General features: G+C 37.1%; 2 protein-coding genes across 3 annotated transcripts; one reads left to right on the plus strand and one right to left on the minus strand.

Moving 5' to 3' along the window:
* Positions 1-1,290: 1,290 nt before the first annotated feature.
* Positions 1,291-14,519, minus strand: LOC106082561 (longitudinals lacking protein-like). 2 transcript variants are annotated; one of them, XM_013245148.2, is made up of 4 exons: positions 14,325-14,519; positions 4,856-5,397; positions 2,287-2,373; positions 1,291-2,218 (listed from the first exon to the last, which is right to left on the minus strand). In XM_013245148.2, exons 2-4 carry the CDS (start codon positions 4,955-4,957, stop codon positions 2,024-2,026), a joined length of 384 nt encoding a protein of 127 aa, XP_013100602.1. In that variant the 5' UTR covers positions 4,958-5,397; positions 14,325-14,519; the 3' UTR covers positions 1,291-2,023. The 2 variants fall into 2 exon arrangements, with proteins under 2 accessions (XP_013100602.1, XP_013100600.1); XM_013245146.2 differs by having other exon boundaries at positions 14,189-14,519.
* A 1,497-nt stretch (positions 14,520-16,016) lies between these two features.
* Positions 16,017-18,212, plus strand: LOC106082554 (nitric oxide-associated protein 1). Its single transcript, XM_013245131.2, has 2 exons — positions 16,017-16,635; positions 16,696-18,212. Exons 1-2 carry the CDS (start codon positions 16,161-16,163, stop codon positions 18,192-18,194), a joined length of 1,974 nt encoding a protein of 657 aa, XP_013100585.2. The 5' UTR covers positions 16,017-16,160; the 3' UTR covers positions 18,195-18,212.
* The last annotated feature ends 590 nt before the right edge of the window (positions 18,213-18,802 follow it).

Genomic DNA, 18,802 nt, shown 5'->3' on the forward strand with positions numbered 1-18,802 from the left:
TAGTTTTGTGAACAAGGCCGTAAATAAAAAAAAGTTAGGGTCTATTTTGACTAACGACGCCTGTTGATCATTACATGTAACTAAAAACAAAAGACGTAGTTTTAAAATAAAGTAAAAAGTAAATCTTTTTCTGGAAGATCATTTGAACTATATCAAAGACCTTGGTGGGATAATTCACTCTTTGGTATAACTTTAGGATTTCATTACTCTTTCTTTTTTGTGCTCTTTTTCTTTATTAAATTTAATCAATTTTCTCAGACAAACTTATTTTTCTACTCCCTTTCAATTCGTACTCTTCTTTAACGTTTCTATCTCTCTATCTCTGTTGACAAGATGGCAACACTTTCTCAAATACATAATCAGCAAATTAAAACTAATTCCTTTGGATGATTTTATAATTTTTATTTTCCATTATTCATTAAAAACTAAGATTTTTATATTATTTTCACATATTATTTGTTTTGTGTGTGTGTGTGTTTTTTTATTATAGATAATTAAAATTAATATTTATGTTTATATAAGTAATAATTAAATGATAATATTCAAGTATCATTCATATCAATGTTGTGTCGTATTGGATTGTGTATGCATGTGTGTGTGTGTTTTTAGGGGGATCTGTTTTAGAGCGGTGAGAGATGTTTGCAAAAATAAGGCGAATTTGAACAAAAGAAAATAAAAAGAAAATACAGCATATAAGAAGAAATACATACATATATGCACGTATAAATAAATTAAATTAAAATGTGAAATTATCCAATTGAATATAATTATAGTCTACGATTACAAATTAAACATAGTTCGAATTAATTTAAAATAAGATAAATGTAAAATTAAAGAAAGTAAATGAAATACTTCGCAAAATTAAAATTATCAAAATGGAAAACTGAAAACTGCAAGTTGAATGTTGTAAACACGAGAGTAGAGCTAAGTCTGATTTGTTCCATTTGTTATCAAATCCTAAATCGAACATTTTTTGTTTTGATAATTTTTTTCTTGATAATTGTTTATGTATTTCTCATATAAAATGTATTTTTAGAATCGAAAAGATTTTAAGAGTATCTTTTTCTTTGCTGACGCACTCAGAACTTGCATTAAAATTTATCGTTACCAACTTTCTACACTTTAATTGTTTTTTTTTTTTTTTTTAATTTCTTCTTTTGAAAGTATTGCGCAAATAAAATGTTGCCATTATTTAATTGAAATCAAAGCTTTATAAAAAATTATTGCAAATGCCGATTTTTATCAACATAGTCTTCACCGAACGGCTTTAAAATATAACCTTAATAATGGTTCATTTTTGTTGTATTTTCATCTGCAGCATTTATTATAGTTTTTAAATTGTAAATGATAAATAGAGCTTGGATAAGCATGGGATATAATGGATGTTAGAAACGTTTTATATGTATGCAAGAAGATTTGTTTTAGGATCTAGGATGATGTTGTTGGCTTTTCTGTTTCATGGAAAATGTTGTCTTGTTGATGGTAAGCGTTCGTTTATTTCTACGTGTGTATCGGTGTTGTAGGTAGCAAAGAGCTTTGGAATATAGAAAAGAGACGATATGCTTGCCTTTAGGGTTATCAAAAATAATAAAACAATAATTTGCAAATTGCCATTTAAAAAATATATGCTTAAATATCGCACAATTAGGTGTAATCAAATGTAATTAGAGATTCAATTTACATATTATTGTTATTTCAGCTTTTTCTTAAAATTTCCCTCGATTTTATTCTTTGTTGGCTCTTAGATTCTCTTAGTCTTCATATCGTCCTTCTTCTATTCTCTCTAGCTCTTTGGTATGTAGCTGTATTTGTATATGGAGTGTTATTGTTGTAATTGTGTTGTGGCATTGTCTTTGCTGTTCATTTTATGCGGATATTGTATGTGTGTGTGTGTTTTGTATATATTTTTTTCGTTTGTTTTTTTGTTATATGCAGCAACCTCTTGTCCAATGCATAAGAAATGTATGTTTGTGGGTTTGATAGTTTTATTATGTCAAAAGTACTTAATTATAGTTTACCACCATCAACCTTCCCGCTTTATAGAACTGGGTGTTTCTGCTAAGCCTTTCACTTTGAGGCGATCAGCTGTCTTAAGGAATGCAGGTAATTGTTCTTGCGATACATTCACTTCACCCGCGTACATAAATTCTAAAATTGCCTGCAGATGTATATAGGAAACATCCTTTAATATAATGATAGGATGTTTGGAAGGATTTTCCTGAAAACGGAAACAAATTAAATTTAAATTTTTCTATGAAAAATAAGTTAATGGTTAGATTTTCTTACCTCTAGCAATGCTTTAAAATACGGACTGCATGCAGACAGTACCATTTTGTGTGCTTTGCATGTTTGACCTTCACAGGCAAGTGTAACCTTAAAAAAAAATACAAAATAGGAAAAATGATTTAAGGTGGAAACAAGTATCAGGTGATTAATAGCAGGCAAGGCCTACACCTGAAGTTATAACTAAAAAATTCCCAATTTTATGGCTCTACCGTTTTTAAGTACCAGATTGTCCCTATGGAATACTTATAGAACAGGGACTGCCGCCTCAGTGTACGTGTTTTGTACGTTTTTTGCCCTGGGGTGCAGGCCCCCTACTCTTCTGGTACGTGTCTGAATTGAATTGAAAATAGAGAATCGTTTGAGAACTCTGGTTTTTATCGGAAGAAGCTAATCCATCTTCGGTCGGTGTCTTTTCGAAAGTATTTAAGATTGACAACGTTACAGGAGAATAGGCGCTACGCCAACGAAAGCAAAAGTGGGCCAGGTAACGTTGCAAGGGGCAGGGTCAACGTAATCAACAGTGGGTCACAAGCGCCTTCTCAAGAGACTATGTGACCGAAAACATCAACCTGAATATTACAATGCCAGAGCCAAAAAATACGTTTTAATGGTTCTCGACCATTGGCCCATCGGGTCATCGTAGCTCAGAGGCAAGCGTATCCGACTTTGACGCTGAACGCCTGGGTTCAAATCGCGAAGAGAACATCAGAAATTTTTTGCAGTGGTGGTTGTTGTTGTAACCACTTTTTCATGTGGAGGTGGGGGATCCTCGTGAAGCTCCTGCAGGTGGGCAAGCTCGTTCCGGTCTAAAGGATCGATCATCGTGGAAACAGCGTGGCCATTGGGGTTTTAAAGGCACCGGTGCCACCCGACCTCTCACTGAGACTTTCCGCTCAATACCGCTGATTGTCAATGTTCCAGCTTGTATGGTGCTCACAGCTATCCCGTAGCGGTATTTACCATTAACGACGATTGGCCTTAATATCTTCTCAAACAGCCAGGCAGCCATTACATCCCTGGAGCAGGTATTTCTGAATACAAAAACCGCCCTCGACTGTCGCAGATCTTTCAATAAAATGGCTGAATAGTTCAAAATTCACCTGCTCTAGGTGTCGGGCCACAGAGATATCAATGGGAATTGTAAAGCGGACGAGCTTGCGAGACTAAGTACTACCTTACCCATTCCAGGGAAACTGCAATCTGTGGGTATGCCTCTAGCGACATTTGAGCTAAGTTTTCAGATTCTGGCCCGAAGGTCAACGAATGATAGATGGTCACAAACAGGGGGTTGTGAGCATTCCAAAATTATGTCTCCTAATCTAGACTGCTTTGCTGTCACTGTCTCAGTCAGTGTGTCCGTCATGACAGGTCACTGTCTAATCGGAAAACATGATGACAGACTTAAGGTTGCCAGTAACGACTTTTACAGAAGTTGTGAGGACAGTTGTGAGACTATAGAACACCTTCTGTGTGTGTGTGTCCCGCACTGGCAGTCAGAAGGAATTCCACTTTATGTTTTCATTTCTTTGAGAACCTCTCTGATTAAGTGGACGTAAACGTTCGCAAGTTGTTGGGGTTTTTAAAGCGATCTGGATGGTTCAAAGTTAGGAACTAGAAGGCATCTTTCTTCTTCTGAACTTGTGCTATCACAATGGACGAAAAGTGAGTCTGATGGCAGGCTGCCACTTAAACCTACCCTGCTTTAGGTAAACAGTTTACTATAATAATGTCGCTCTGCGGCAAGTCATTCGTACTAGGAAAAAAGGAGGTCTCTTATCTTTGAGCTTAAACTTATATAGTACAGCAATCGTTTATATGATAAAAAGTATCCCCACTGTTCCTTAATGCAATGTACATGAAAAAATTTGGTTATGTGAAATCGTGGACTTAATAAGTCAGAAAACCTGAGAGCTAACTAACATCTGTGTAAGGATGTCACACGAAGTGGGTGTGGGGAAATTGGTTTACTTCTTAAACCATTCCGTGGTGTTTATCAAACCTGCGCCTAATGTTAGTGACACATATCTAGAATATTCTATGCTTGACTTTTAGCTCCAAGTCAAGTATAGAACTGCGAAGATAGAGTTTTAGCTTTAACCTGGGTCTTAACTTTTGGTCGATATTTGGGTTCCACTTTAAAAGTCTTATATCAGACATCTGTTAACCGACTATAACCGCATGGTACTAGTATAAGCCAATGTCCATCACTAGATATGGTTATGACCATGATAAAAATGGTCCCTGTTTCTTAATGGAATGTCTAAGGAATCTAACTTTGATGACATGCCTATTTCAATGCAAGAAATTTAAAAAAATGCGCACCATATTTGAAACATCAGGTTTGAGTTTTTTGATGTGGTGCCAAAATGTTCAGCGTAACGTGGGGAGCTTTAGCTTAGTCCGAACCATTTCCTACAAAATTCGCTAGTCATATCTAAGGTCATGCCAAAAATATGTCTGTACCAAAATTTAACATGATCCGATGAAAAGTCAACAATTAACATATCCAGACAGATAGACAACGGTTTTTCTCGGCGTTAATTTCGTTATTTTGAATGAATATACTTACATCTGTAAAGCTTTTCTCGTCCCTTAAATGCCGAAACGACGTAACCATATTCGTTTGAAAATCGTTCCATTTTAAAAAGAACTGTTGATCGGACGACATCATTAAAAAGCCGTTTGTGTGAGATTTGCGCACGCGCTTTTTGTGTTAACGAAGATTTCAACGGAGACCAATGGGGGGAGAAAGTATATGTGATGATGACTCTTTCTCTTTTTTCGTCTTTTTTCTTTACTTAACTTTTCGAGGTAAGACAAATTATGTAGTGGTGATGTTGATGGTGGTGGTATGAACCATGAATTGTTGGTTGTATGACGAAAAACGCCCTTGTTGTGTAAGGTAATGGGTCGTTCGTTTGGTTGGATTTATTGTATTTGTTGTTATGGTAAACGCAAGCACGCCAAAAAAGTAAAACGTTTTGTTTTATGTTATGAAAAATCTCTGTTGTAATGGTGAGGACCGTTGTAAAATACAAAAGCGAAATTTAGAATTAAAAATTCTTTGGCTTTGTTTGTTTTAGTTTTTTTCCAGCAGCGACAGTGAAGGCTCTGAAAATGAAAGAGAAAAATTGTTTAAAAAAAACGAAACAAATTATAAATATGTATGTATATATAACAGTCTAGGTATTCCTAGTTTAAATCCTAATAACATGCCATCTCATAGCCACATGAATGTTTACATTACACATGATGCAGAATTTCTTTAAATTCTCAATCATAACATTTTAGCTAATAAAAAGCTTCATCATAGGGGAGATATTGTTTTTGCTCAAAAAGTAGCACACATGTACACATCTTCTATGCTTTTCTGCTCATTTCATAAAGTTAACCACTTCTTGTTTGTTTTGGCTGAAAATGTCAAATGTCTGGCCGTATTGATACCAATCTAAAGCATTCAACTCTATCTACATACACACATGCATATGTGCATACTAACAAAGCATCTAAATAAAAGACTACAAAGCAATTATGCGATATTTTCTAACGGCTTATGAGTGTAATAGATATAAAAGCGGGGGGGTTTGTTTAGAGGACAGGCAGAACAGGAAAGGCGTTCATACAACCATACACTTTACGTTAGACGACGAAGGAAGAAACCTATACACAAAATGCTGATGGCTTTGATGGAAATTTAAAATAAAAAATATATTGGAGGAAAGTCAACGTTTTTCCCTTTAACTGTAAATAACACCGAGGAATGAAATACAAATTTTATGGTGATATTCATTTTCATGGTTAATACTTTACTTTTTTTATATTGTACTTTATAAAAAAAACTAAGTGGATTAAAAAGGTTGAATGAATAGCCTACCATAAAAATGAGCTCACTCGAAGACCAATTTGGCACATTGCGATACCCGGGTATACGTTTCTCACATTAGGTGATGCGAGGCTCTAGATTAGAACTAGAGATGAGGGACACTGGAGAAGAGGGAGCGGAGTCAGTCAGCGCCTATCCGTTACGTACCCATTAGAGTTGGTCAGTTTGTAAGGGCCAAAAAATTAGGTTTTCAAAATCGTAATGTGCGACAAATTCTACTAATATTTTCCCAAAAAATCATGTCTGGAATCAATATCGAGCTTTCGGGGTTTAAGGACAAACTTTTGTTTTTGGGCCAATATAAATAAAACTTCTAGTTTTATTGTTGTAGCAGTGTGTTTTACACTGAGGAGGCAGCACTTGCCGATGAAGAACTCCATCAGGTCAATTCGGTACGTACAACCGGCTGCCATGGGATGCACCCTAGTGTTCCTATCGTATGACCGGTTCATGTAAAAGCTATATCAGTTTTTGTTATATACATATCAGAGTGTATAGTTATGTTGTTTTTGTTGCCACATTTTTATGTGGAGGTGGCGATCCTCGTCAAGCACCTGTATGAGCATGCTCGTTCCGGTCCAAAGTACCGATCGCCGCGGAAGCAAGGTGACCATTGATTTTTAAAAGGCGCCAATTACTCGCCTTGTCATATCGAGCATCATAGGCACTCAGTATTTGTGCAAGAGCCGGTGCCACCCGGCCTCTCACTGAAACTCTCCACTCGATACCGCTGATTGTCAGCGACTGCCGTTGCAGCTACTCCGTATGGTACATTCCATTATCCGCAACCTGTGGACGGTAGCTCGCATCTAACACATGCATAGGTCGTACCTCAATGTTCCCGCCAGTGTGGTGCTTACTGCTATGTCGTGTCGGGTTGTATAGTTATAGTTTGGTTCTGCTTATAAACTCATACAATTTTATAACGGTTAATTTCTCTTACCTACCCCTAATACAGAATAAAAGTAGAATGATATATGCACAACGTGCAGTACAAGTAACAGCCGTAGCAACAACAACTAACTACCTTTCACTTTTCAAGGCAATTTTAATTTTAAACATAGTGAACGAATTCAGATGTAGCTCATGCTTAAGAGGTACATTGACGTCGCTTCTTTGCCTAAAAAGAAATGAGCGAAACTTCATATTCATAGCTTACTTAATTTTTTTTATAAAGCATTGCTTAATTTTAAAATAAAAGGGATTATTAAAGATTTTTAAGCATTTGTTTCTAAAGAGGATTTATTATACCCTCCACCATAGGATGGCTATACTAATTTCGTCATTCTGTTTGTAACACCTTAAAATATGCGTCTAAGACCCCATAAACTATATATATTCTTGATCGTCATGTAATTTTAAATTGATCTAGCCATCTCCGTCGGTCTGTCCTTCCGTCTGTCTGTCGAAAGCACGCTTACTTTCGAAGAAGTAAAGTTAGGCGCTTGAAATTATGCACAAATAATTTTTAGTATTGTAGGTCGGTTGGGATAGTAAATGGGCCAAATCGGTCCATATTTTGATATAGCTGCCATATAAACCGATCTTGGGCCTTGAATTCTTAAGCCTCTAGATTATCGTCCGATTTGATTTTTATTTTACAAGTGGTATTTTGGTATCACTTCCACCAACTATGCTAAGTATGATTCAAATCGGTTCATAACCTGGTATAGATGCCATATAAGCCGATCTTGGATCTTTACTTCTTGAGCAGCTGGAGGGCGCAATTTTCATCCGATTTGGCTGAAATTTTGCATGACTTGTTATAACTTCCAACATTTGTGCAAAGTATGGTAAATCGGTACATAACCGAGTTAGGGAAGCAATCTCGTTGACACCGCTTTTAATTCAGCCGGTGACACATTCACACGACATGGTGATTAAATATCCAAATATTACTTTATATTATTGAGTTATAACAATTTTTTTTAATTTTAATTATATAAAAAAAAACTGTGGCTTTTGTAGATTAGTAGATACCGTACGCTTTTAAAATAATGTAATGGTATCTAAAATAGCTTGTGGAAAAGTTTGCAAGATGCAAAATGAATCTGTAAACAGTATCTACCTACACGTGCTCATATTCCCGTGGTGCAATGAATGAAAAAAATGTGTATCGCACTTACAATAAACAAAAACCAACTTCAAACTAATCATCTTAGGAAACCATTCAACATTCACGAATGTAAAACGAAATGAAATTCGAAATTGCAAAAACACCAAAATGGAAGGTATGGGCATACGAGTATAAACAATGTTTTGCTGTGCTGTTTGTTCTTTTATTGTTGCCACCGTCGCCTGCAAATGGGTGAATGTGGTTGTTTAGTGGCGTTGTTGTTGACGACGACTATGATGATGATGATGACTTTTAGCGTCGTGATGGTAATCGAGTTTACTTTTAAAGCATACAAATTTGGTGAAGTGGATGAGATGTCGAAACAGAACAAGAGTTGCAATGTGTACAACTTTTTTTCTTTTACTTAGGTCTTCCACAAAACTTGGAAAATTTGGTATTCACGAAGATGCAATTCACAGTCATCTTAATGGAGTTTCAGAAAATTTGTCAATATTTTCTAAAAATATTGAATAAAATTTAAAAATATAAAAGTCGGGATTTAAATTGTTGCTTTAAGACCTCTAAATGCAAATGCAAATTTTCCCATGAACATTTCATTAAAGAACAGGGGCAAACTTCTCACATATCAATGAGTGCTGTCCGATTCAAGTTTTAAGCTCAATGATAAGGGACCTCCATTTTATAGCCAAGTTCGAACGGCGTGCCGCAGTGCGACACCTCTTTTTGGATAAGTTTTTACATGGCTGCCATACCAAATGGTACAGCACCTCCCAAATGTCGCCAGCATTAGGAGGGGATAACCACCGCTGAAAATTTTCATGATGTTCTCGCCAGGATTCGAACCCAGGCGTTCAGCGTCATAGGTGGACACGCTAACCTCTGCGCTACGGTGAAAGGACTCTTGTTTAAAGTTGTAATTCTTTTAAAAGAATGCAATTTCCATTCATGATTTCGTTTAGAAAATGTCCTTGCCGCACGTATACAACCTCAAGAGGGCTATTGGTAATCGTTGAGGATTTAAACCACGTGTCATGCACTGACAGTATGGTTGTTGTTGTTGTAGCCACATTTTCCTGTGGAGGTTTCGATCCTCGTCAAGCTCCTGTAAGTGAGCAGGCTCGTTTCGGTCCAAAAGACCAATCGCCGCGAGCACAGGTGGTTACATTGGTTACATAAAGACGCCAATAACTCGCCTTGTCATATTGAGCATCATAGGCAATCAGTATTTATGCAAGAGCCGGTGTCAGCCGGCCCCTCACTGAGACTCTTCGCTCGATACCGCTTATTATCCCCGACTGCCGTTGCAGCTACTCTGTATGGATGCGACCGGTAGCTCGCAGCCGAGCTTTTCGCGACATCAATGAACACCACACAAATTGAAGCTCAATGTTCCAGTCTGTGTGGTGCTCAGAGCTATGCCGTCCCGGGAACAGTATGGTGTTATGGTCGGGTGGACGAAACTTCAAAACTCCATATACTGTTCATAACTCTGAAGGAATGGCAACAAGCTGGCTTGGGGCTATACAAGTTGTTGTGGCTGTAACCCCATGACAGCCGGTTGTTGTTGTAGCCACATTTGCATGTGGAGTTGGCAGCAAGTTCGTTCCGGTCTATACGACCGGTAGCCGCGGGAACATGATGGTAATTCAGCCAGTCTTACGTACCGGATTGACAAGATGGAGTCTTTCATCAACAATGGCTGACGCCTCAGTCACAACACACTGCTACAACAACAACCACCACCATCACTAAAGTTAAGGGAGTTTCCCTTTGGTCAAACCCTTATTTTATAAAAATTGGTGCAACACTTTACCTGTTAAAGTCGAATGAATCTCTAATACTCCTAGTCATAGAATGCACTTTGCCTTCTATACTAAATGTTCTATACTAGATGACAACGTCACTTTTATGCTTTAAAAGACTAGGACCGGGCCTACAACACTGTGGGTTTGCAAATACAAATTTTCCCATGAAAATTTCATTAAGGAACAGGGACAAACGTCTCACATATCAATGAGTGCTGTCTGATTCGAGTTTAAGCTCAATGACAAGGGGCCTCCTTTTTGTAGAGAAGTGGGATAAACACCGCTGAAAAATTATGCTGATGTTTTTGCCAGGATTCGACCCCAGGTATTTACCATGACTTGCGGCCATGATAACCACTGCGCTACGGTGGCCTCCCTTGTGTTGGTGGTCCAAATTCCCACAGTGTACAGAAATTTGACAGGAACACTACAGTACTGATAATAGCATTAGCCTTGGTAGAAACGTATGTCAAAGGCGTGTTGTGTGATCAAATTCATCTATTTCATTTCAATAGTCAATTAAATCCTTCAATTCCGGTGATATTTATTCTCATGGTCATTAGCAGGACTCATGCCCATTTGGGAGAAATAACATAAATATAATTCAGTTGTTGTTGTAGCAATGGGTTGTACACTGAAACGGAAGCCCTTACCGATGAAGGCCTCCATCGTACAAACTGCAGTGACAATCCATAATAGGCCATCACCATATTAAATTTTTTATTTAAAGAAAATTTGTGATTTTAAATGTGGAAATAATAAATTTAATCATTAAAAATGTGACAAATTTGAAAGCGAAATTTGAAAATTTCATCAGCCTGGGAAGGGGCATAGGAGGATATTAAGTACTAATAATTTTGATTAAACTTAAACCCCGTTTAGAAGCCATTAAATCCGGATTTAATGGCTCGATCACCTGTTTTCCTTTTATAAAATCAGCATAAATCCGGATACACGTTGCCTATTCCGGATACACGTTGCGTATTCCCATATTTTTGCAAATGTGGCAACTCTCAAAGCTGTACGCATTCTGTGATATGCATAAAAAATAGAAGGTGGAATAAATATGCAATTATTTCGATTAAATCAAGCTCTTATTTTATCGAAGATATACAGAAGACAGAGGGCGCTCCATTCGTAATTGACGTTCATAAGAAAAGCCTTTTGGATACAGAAAATGACAGCACATATGTAAAGCACATGCCACGCAATAGCAGCTTTAGGCGATTTTGTTATCAAAGCTTGGCATAAATACTGCTCATAGAAATAGTCAAGCATCTAAGCTTTTAAAAATCCACTTGTTCTGGGTGCCCGGTCACAGAAACATCCCAGAACAAGGGCGTTTGCAAGACGAAAACAGGATGCACTTTGAGGATATGCGAACAGCTAAATAAAATTTCAAAACCAAACATTTATATTTAGAAAACTGATATATTCCTATTCTATGATTTCTCTGTGGAAATTATTAAAATTTTATTTAGGTTGAATTGGCAGTCCATTCGATGCCAGTCTGAACTGTGGTGAAAAGGAAACGAATAAAAGCGTGCTAAGTTCGGCCGGGCCGAATCTTATTGAAGAATTGCGTCCTCTAGAAGCTCAAGAAGTCAAGACCCAAGAACGGTTTATATGGCAGCTATATCAGGATATACACCGACTTAGGCTTTACTAGGCACAGTTGTTAGATGTCATACCAAAACAATATGTGGAAAATTTTAGCCAAATCGGATATGGATTGCGTCCTCTAGATGCTCGAGAAGTCATGATCCAAGATCGGTTTATATGGCAGCTATACCAAAACATGAACCGATATGGCCCAATTACCATGCCAACGAACGTACACTAATAAGAAGTATTTCTGCAAAATTTCAAGTGCTTAGCTTTACTGCTTCGAATGTTAGTGTGCTTTTGACAGACGGACGGAGAGACGGACGAACATGGCTAGATCGACTTAAAATGTCAGGACGATTAAGAATATATTTACTTTATGGGGTCTTAGACGAATATTTCGAGGTGTTACAAACGGAATGACGAAATTATTATAACCCCATCCTATGATGGAGGGTATAATAAAAAAATTAAAAACATGTGATATGAAGAAATTCCAAGGAGATAGAAGGATATATGCGCCAATACGCAACAACAAATTCGCTGTATTAGAACCCATGGTCTTGAGGGCCGAAATATATGATGATTTCGGAAACTGTAAATCCCCTCCCAGAATGTCTTTGCGTCTATTGTTGCTGAGATATTTTGTTTCGTAGTATAGCCCTATATAAAGGCTAAGAGCCATCTATAAAGACCGAGATATCATTCTCTACAAATACAGTATTCGCTTCCTACTTCTCGCTCCCTAGAAAGCGAAATTCTAAGTAGTCTGAAAGCCTCCTCCATCTGCCCTCCGCATGCATGGTGTCCAGAAGGTAACCTTGAAACTCGGGAGGAACCCCGTCTGGTTCAAAACGGTGACTGTCGACCATCTCCTCGTTGTTATATGCCCTCTCAATATTCAGGAAGGCCGCCATCGCGTACTTCTTCAGTTAAAGAGTCGTCTCGAATTCACGCATCACTGCGTAGGCGACCGACCTGCCCTTTAGTTTTTGTTAATAAAATTGTTTGTCGTTGGCTTGAGCAGAAGACTCTTCATATCTGCAATAAAACGCTAAAGGTTGTAAATATCGATTCCCGTAGCAGCTTGGACGGCGTATTTTAAAACTATTTAGCGCCGAAGTGTGTATTTTGACCATTGTCGTCGATACGTTATTTCGAAAGCCGGCAGCACATATTACGCCTTATTTTACTTTAACAGGAAAATCAGCAGCACACATTACGATTAATTTTCTTTAGCCCTTTATAAGGACAAACGTCTGTACAGGTTAACTTATTACAATGTTTTACACAATGCTTTATATTAATCAGTTGCATGTTCATTGCATTTTCCCCCCAAACAAAGAAACCTTATCTGGCAACACTGCTCATCTGTCAAAAGCAAGAGATAGAGATACAATAAATGCAACAAATACAATAGAGTATTTGGAAAACTGAATGTGTAACGTAGAATGGAAACACAAAGAAGCATGGATTAGACAATTCATAGAGGAAGTGGCATAAAAGAAAAATAAGCGTGGGAATGTAAATAATGAACCCAGGAATATTAAAGTATGAAGTACATGACAGAGATAACAAATTAAAGATATAATGGACTTTTATTTATTTATGTATAAATCTAACAGGACAACTTTAGAATAGTTTTGGCGTTGACATTTATCTTGGGTGCTAATAAAACTAAATTATGCAAACTAAAAGCACATCACCAATCACAAAGAAAATATGCCCTGCATGGTTTAAATGAAAACTTAGTTTTGATTATAAACATCACCTTTCACCTTTTCTTTCTCTTACAAAAATCTGCTTATCATGTGGTAACTCTCTAACATTTCGGTTTATAAAAGACCGACTGATCTCTGCTCTCTTTCTCTCTTGTTGAACTCCCTTTTTAAACGAACGAAAAAAAAATCATTTTTGCGTACGTACTTTAGTTTACAATGAAAAAGAAATACACATAAACACACCAATGCATCTTCCCGGTGGGCAAAATGTTCAATGTCCGTTACCAATCGCAACTAGAAAAGCCACAGTTTGGAATTTGCTTGGATGCTTAAAGTTTGCTTTATAAACAATTAATGTATAAAGGTTTATACTCATAATGTTTTATATTTGCAACACAATGTAGAATATATTGATTTGCAACACAATGCCAAATTTTACCAGCCGGTGAGTATTTAAGTTAAAACAACAAATTTGGAAACGTTTGGTAAATAAAATATTTCGGTTCCCCTCAAAATATCAACATGATACTTATGCATTTAACATTTTCCATTGTCACCCTTAATGCATTTCAATCCATACCGCCTTTATTATAGATGTCCGCATGAAGACGTGGCCAACTGGGTCTATCTTCATTTTAAACAACAACACAAACCAAACCACCACCAAGAAAAAGACACCATCATCGTCATTGCCATACTAACACAAACGGCTTCTTTCGCAATAACATGAAGTATGTTGTTGTAATTCATAGAAATTTATCCATTTCGTCTTCTATAAATTTTTTATTTTCTGCTTCCATAATATATTTACCCTTTCTAGTTTAATGTCTAAAATCCTTTATATGATGCGTTTTAAAAGATCCCTTCTGTTTCGTGCTCACAATCAATCACACTTGCACACACACATACACCAATTTCTTTCTCAGAAAAATAAAATTTCACTGTACTTTCTTTAGTTTCGTTTGCCGTGTCTACGTCTTCCTGCTTTTTGTTCTTTGAAGTTGTTTAATAAACTTTGTGCCGAGTTTTTCTTTTATGTTTGCCGCTTTCTTTATTAATTATTTTATTTTATTTCGTACTATTTTTTGGATTTTTATTTCGTTTACCGTTTGTCACCTCTTCCTCTTATAAAAATTAATTTCTTTTGTGGCCCTCAGCGGAATCTAAAAGTCGATTTTCGACTTATCGATTAACGATTTAACTTAATAATTGACTAATCGATTATGTACATATCCATTCACAATGGAAAATTCATCCTAACGTGAACCCGAAATCACGTTATGGCCAGTTTGCATGGTACATCTTGATGCGTGGTCATTGTAAGTTTTGGTAAAAATAATGGTGTATGCGTCACATGAACACAGAACCATCAATCATGGCTGAAAAATCAATATCATTTGATTTTTTCGATGATTTCTGTCTATTGATTACCCTTTACACAGATATGTGTAATCATTATTTAACAGATAGTGAAAAACATGTTCTGTCCAAAATAAAATTTTAAAAGGTGATGCAAAGTGTGGAAAATTAAGTGAAATCAAAGAAAAGAAACAAACGATGCACCGTGTTTGGCAAAAGCCGTCAACACGTACACACGATGAGTACGATCATGATGTGATGTAAAATAGCCTTTTAAGACGAATTTTCCATTGTGAATGAACATTTACATAATCTCGGCACCTGACAGCCGACATAAATTTTTTAATTTTTGTCAGTACTTGGCAATGTGGAAGTCAACTTGTTCTATTTTTACATTCATTCTTTGGTTACGTTTTCTATTTTCAGCCGGAATATTTGACGTCCTTAATGATGTTTTCGCAAGTGGCCTAACCTTCTTTAGTGTATCTTAACAGCCATAGCAAGAATAAAAAGGTTGGAAAGGCGAAGTCGGCCGATCAGAACTGCTTATGAGAAAAAACACTGACGTTTTTGTTGGCAGTCAAATGAACGCAACTTCAAACGAAATTTTTTTCGTTTTCACAAATTTATGATTTGACCGGCTTTCTCATAACTTTAACAGTTATTACGTATAAAGAAATCGGCTAATGCTTTTAGGTTACGTCATACGAAAATAACATACAGGTGTGATAGCAAAAATTATGAATCTCAAGGCCAAGGCGGATTTAAGAAAGTGGTCTCACGCGAACAGCTGGTCAGGTTTGAAGGTAGTAAGATGACAGATTTTTCTTTGCATTCTCTTTGATTTTATCTTCTTTCTCGCATATTCTCTGTTCATGTACTCACACGTATGCACACACGCACACAAATTTCTTTATGAGTGTTGACAAACGTCGATCAGCTTCATGACAAGATGGCGGATTGCACCACTTGATTTATGGTTGTTGTACAAAAGAGACCACCTTTAATTGTTTCGCCATGGCTCAACGCGTTCATTCTGTTTTGGCATTTAGACCAACTTGACGCTGACTCTTTGATTGGGTAAAGACTATTACGCGATGAGCTGATCATCAGTTTTTTCTAGCGTCGTTGACAATAATTCTATGGCTTTGAATTTAGTCATGCATTTTTAATTTTAGAAACCAATTTAGTTCTCTATATATTGATATTTTAGAAGACATTTTTTATTTGGAGAAAGGCAAATTGTATATTATTTGGCCATAGAAAGTTCACATTTGAGTATATTTGTAAATATGTTTACATATATTCGTATGTGTTATGACCCCTAGTATACATGCGTTGCATTTTGCACTAACTAAGAGTTATGCACCAATCAGCTGTTTCTATGCTGTGAAATTAAAAACAAACTTCGTAACTGAAACATTATGTTAAATCTGAATAGAATCCTTGGTAGAATCAATAGACATCAATTAGCTCCATTATGCCGCTTTGTATCCGACCAGTTGCAGGAGACACCAACCATCAGTTTACGTCAGAGAACCTATTTGGAAACAAAACAGAGATACAAGAACCACGAGCACGTTGTTTATAGCTCTTATTTGGAAAAGCAAGAGGAACACATGAGTTATGGGCTGAAGAGGTCACTAATAAATAAACTGAAAAGAGATAGAAAAAGACAGCAAAAAGAGTTACAACTTGGTTATGGAAATAGTTCTACGGAAATACCTAAAAATTGGATGGATGAATATGAATATTACAGCGGACCCTTGAAGACGGCAGTTGGAGAAGACCAGGAAGTGGAGAATACACTGGGAACTGCAGATCCCTCAGTCCAAGCCTCCAAGGTGCCTTGTAATGGTTGTGGAGCTCATTTACATTGTAATCATCACACAAGACCGGGTAAGCAAAAGCAATTAATTAAAAATATTTTTTAATTTCATCTTCAATTGATTGTCTTAGGTTTTATTCCCCTTGAAATCTTCAATGGGCGCACTACAAAGGAGCTGAAAACAATAGTCTGCCAACGTTGTCATTTTTTAAAGCACTACAATATTGCCCTCGATGTTGAAGTTACCCCTGAAACGTATGTCGAGACCATATCTCGTATTCAAGACCAATATGCCTTGGCCATAGTTATCGTAGACCTTTTAGATTTTCCCTCTTCCATATGGCCAGACATGCAGCAAGTTTTGGGTTCCAAGCGCCCCGTATTCATAGTGGGCAATAAGGTAGATTTGTTGCCACGAGATTGTAATGGTTACCTGGACCATATTAAGCTTTGTTTAAAAGAGGAAATTATCAAAACCGGCTTCGATAAAATGAACATCAAATATGTCAGTTTAATATCTGCAAAGACGGGCTATGGCGTGGAAGAATTAATAACACAGTTGCAAAAGATCTGGGCATATAAGGGCGATGTTTATCTTGTGGGCTGCACAAACGTGGGTAAAAGTTCACTCTTTAATATTCTATTAAATTCCGACTATAACCGACCGGAGGCTTCTGAACTGATATCGAGGGCGACAACATGCCCTTGGCCGGGAACGACATTACAGATGTTGAAGTTTCCCATTTATAGGCCTTCCGAAATAAGAGTTTACGAACGTTTAAAACGACTTAAATCAGAAAAATTTGCCAAAGCCGAAATGGAAAAATTGCGTTTGGAAAATGCACGAAAAAATGGCATAATTGAAGATGCCGTACCGATGGGTGTCATTGGAAGGACATTCATTAGAAGTGAGGAAGACGAGGTGGCGGATCCCTTTGCCGTAGGTGCTGGCACATCGCCAATCACCACACTCAACGAAAGAAGTAAAGATTATCAACAAGCACGTTGGGTTTATGATACACCCGGTGTTTTGCATCCTGACCAAATAACCAATTTATTAACAGCAAAAGAGTTGATGGAATTGCAGCCTAAACAAATGATTTCACCCAGAGCTTATCGCTTAAAGCCTGGCATGAGTTTGTTTGTGGCTGGTTTGGCGAGATTAGATTTTCTAAATAGTAACAGTGAAGAGTTGGATTGGGTGCAAGTCTTCCTTTTTGCATCTTTCAATTTACCAACAATGGTGGTGAAGACTGAGGGTGCCCACCAAATATATGAACGATATTTAAATACTCCCCTTATGCATGTACCAATGGGAGATGACAAACGTATATCACAATGGCCTGGCTTGCAATGTCACCCCGAAGAATTTCACATCAAAGGTTATATTTTAAAGCCAAAAATTAATGAGGTCAATTGTGCAGCTGATATAACACTGTCATCGGTGGGATGGGTTGGTGTGCGTGTTCCTGTAGATATTGAGTGTACGTTTAAAGCATGGACACCGGGAGCAAAAGGCATCTACTGTAGAAATCCATCATTGGTACCTTATGCTGAACGTTTAATAGGCAAAAAGATACGAAATTCTTTGGCCTACAATACATCGAAACCCTTCATATTTAAGAAATAAAATTTTAGTCGATAACAATTTTTTTTTATTTTTTAACATAAGCGAGCAAGATGGCTGAAACGTTATGCTCATTATTTAATGACGCCAATAACTCGCCTTGTTACACCAAGTATCATAGTATTTAAGCATGATCCGGTGCCACCCGGCCTCTCACTCAGGCTCTACACTCAATATGGCTGATTATCCACGACTGCTATTGCAGTTACCCCTTTTACAGATGGTTGGTACATACACGTGCACAGTATCATCAGTATGGGCTTATAAGCATCTTCGTTCTTGTGGTACGTATAAGGTTGTTATTGAAGCAGTGTGTTGTACACTGAGGCCGCAGTCCTTGCCAATGAAGGACTCCATCAATCCAATACATACAACCAGCTGCCATGCGTAATATGTAATAGTATGGGTACACGGCAATAGTGTGTGTGTGTATATATCCCATTACTGATTTATACCCATGGAGCATTGTTGACGCCATAACATAGTATATATGTACTAAAATTTATAGTTTTTTTTGCAAATGGGACTATTAAAACAAGAAAAAAATCTTCAATGCCTATTATGTCATCCTGTTACGCAAAGAAAATTCCATTTGAGCTGCATACCTGCAA

This window comes from Stomoxys calcitrans, chromosome 5, assembly GCF_963082655.1.
Source record: "Stomoxys calcitrans chromosome 5, idStoCalc2.1, whole genome shotgun sequence".
In the NCBI taxonomy this organism is placed as follows: Eukaryota; Metazoa; Arthropoda; class Insecta; order Diptera; family Muscidae; genus Stomoxys; species Stomoxys calcitrans.

Bases quoted from the DNA above. Each gene is read 5' to 3' on its own strand.
- LOC106082554 (XM_013245131.2), top strand. From the start codon at position 16,161: ATGTTAAATCTGAATAGAATCCTTGGTAGAATCAATAGACATCAATTA. The intron at 16,636-16,695 runs GTAAGCAAAAGC...TGATTGTCTTAG, and splicing joins TAATCATCACACAAGACCGG to GTTTTATTCCCCTTGAAATC.
- LOC106082561 (XM_013245148.2), bottom strand. From the start codon at position 4,957: ATGATGTCGTCCGATCAACAGTTCTTTTTAAAATGGAACGATTTTCAA. The intron at 2,374-4,855 runs GTAAGTATATTC...TTTTTTTTTAAG, and splicing joins ACGAGAAAAGCTTTACAGAT to GTTACACTTGCCTGTGAAGG. The intron at 2,219-2,286 runs GTAAGAAAATCT...TTCCGTTTTCAG, and splicing joins ATTTTAAAGCATTGCTAGAG to GAAAATCCTTCCAAACATCC.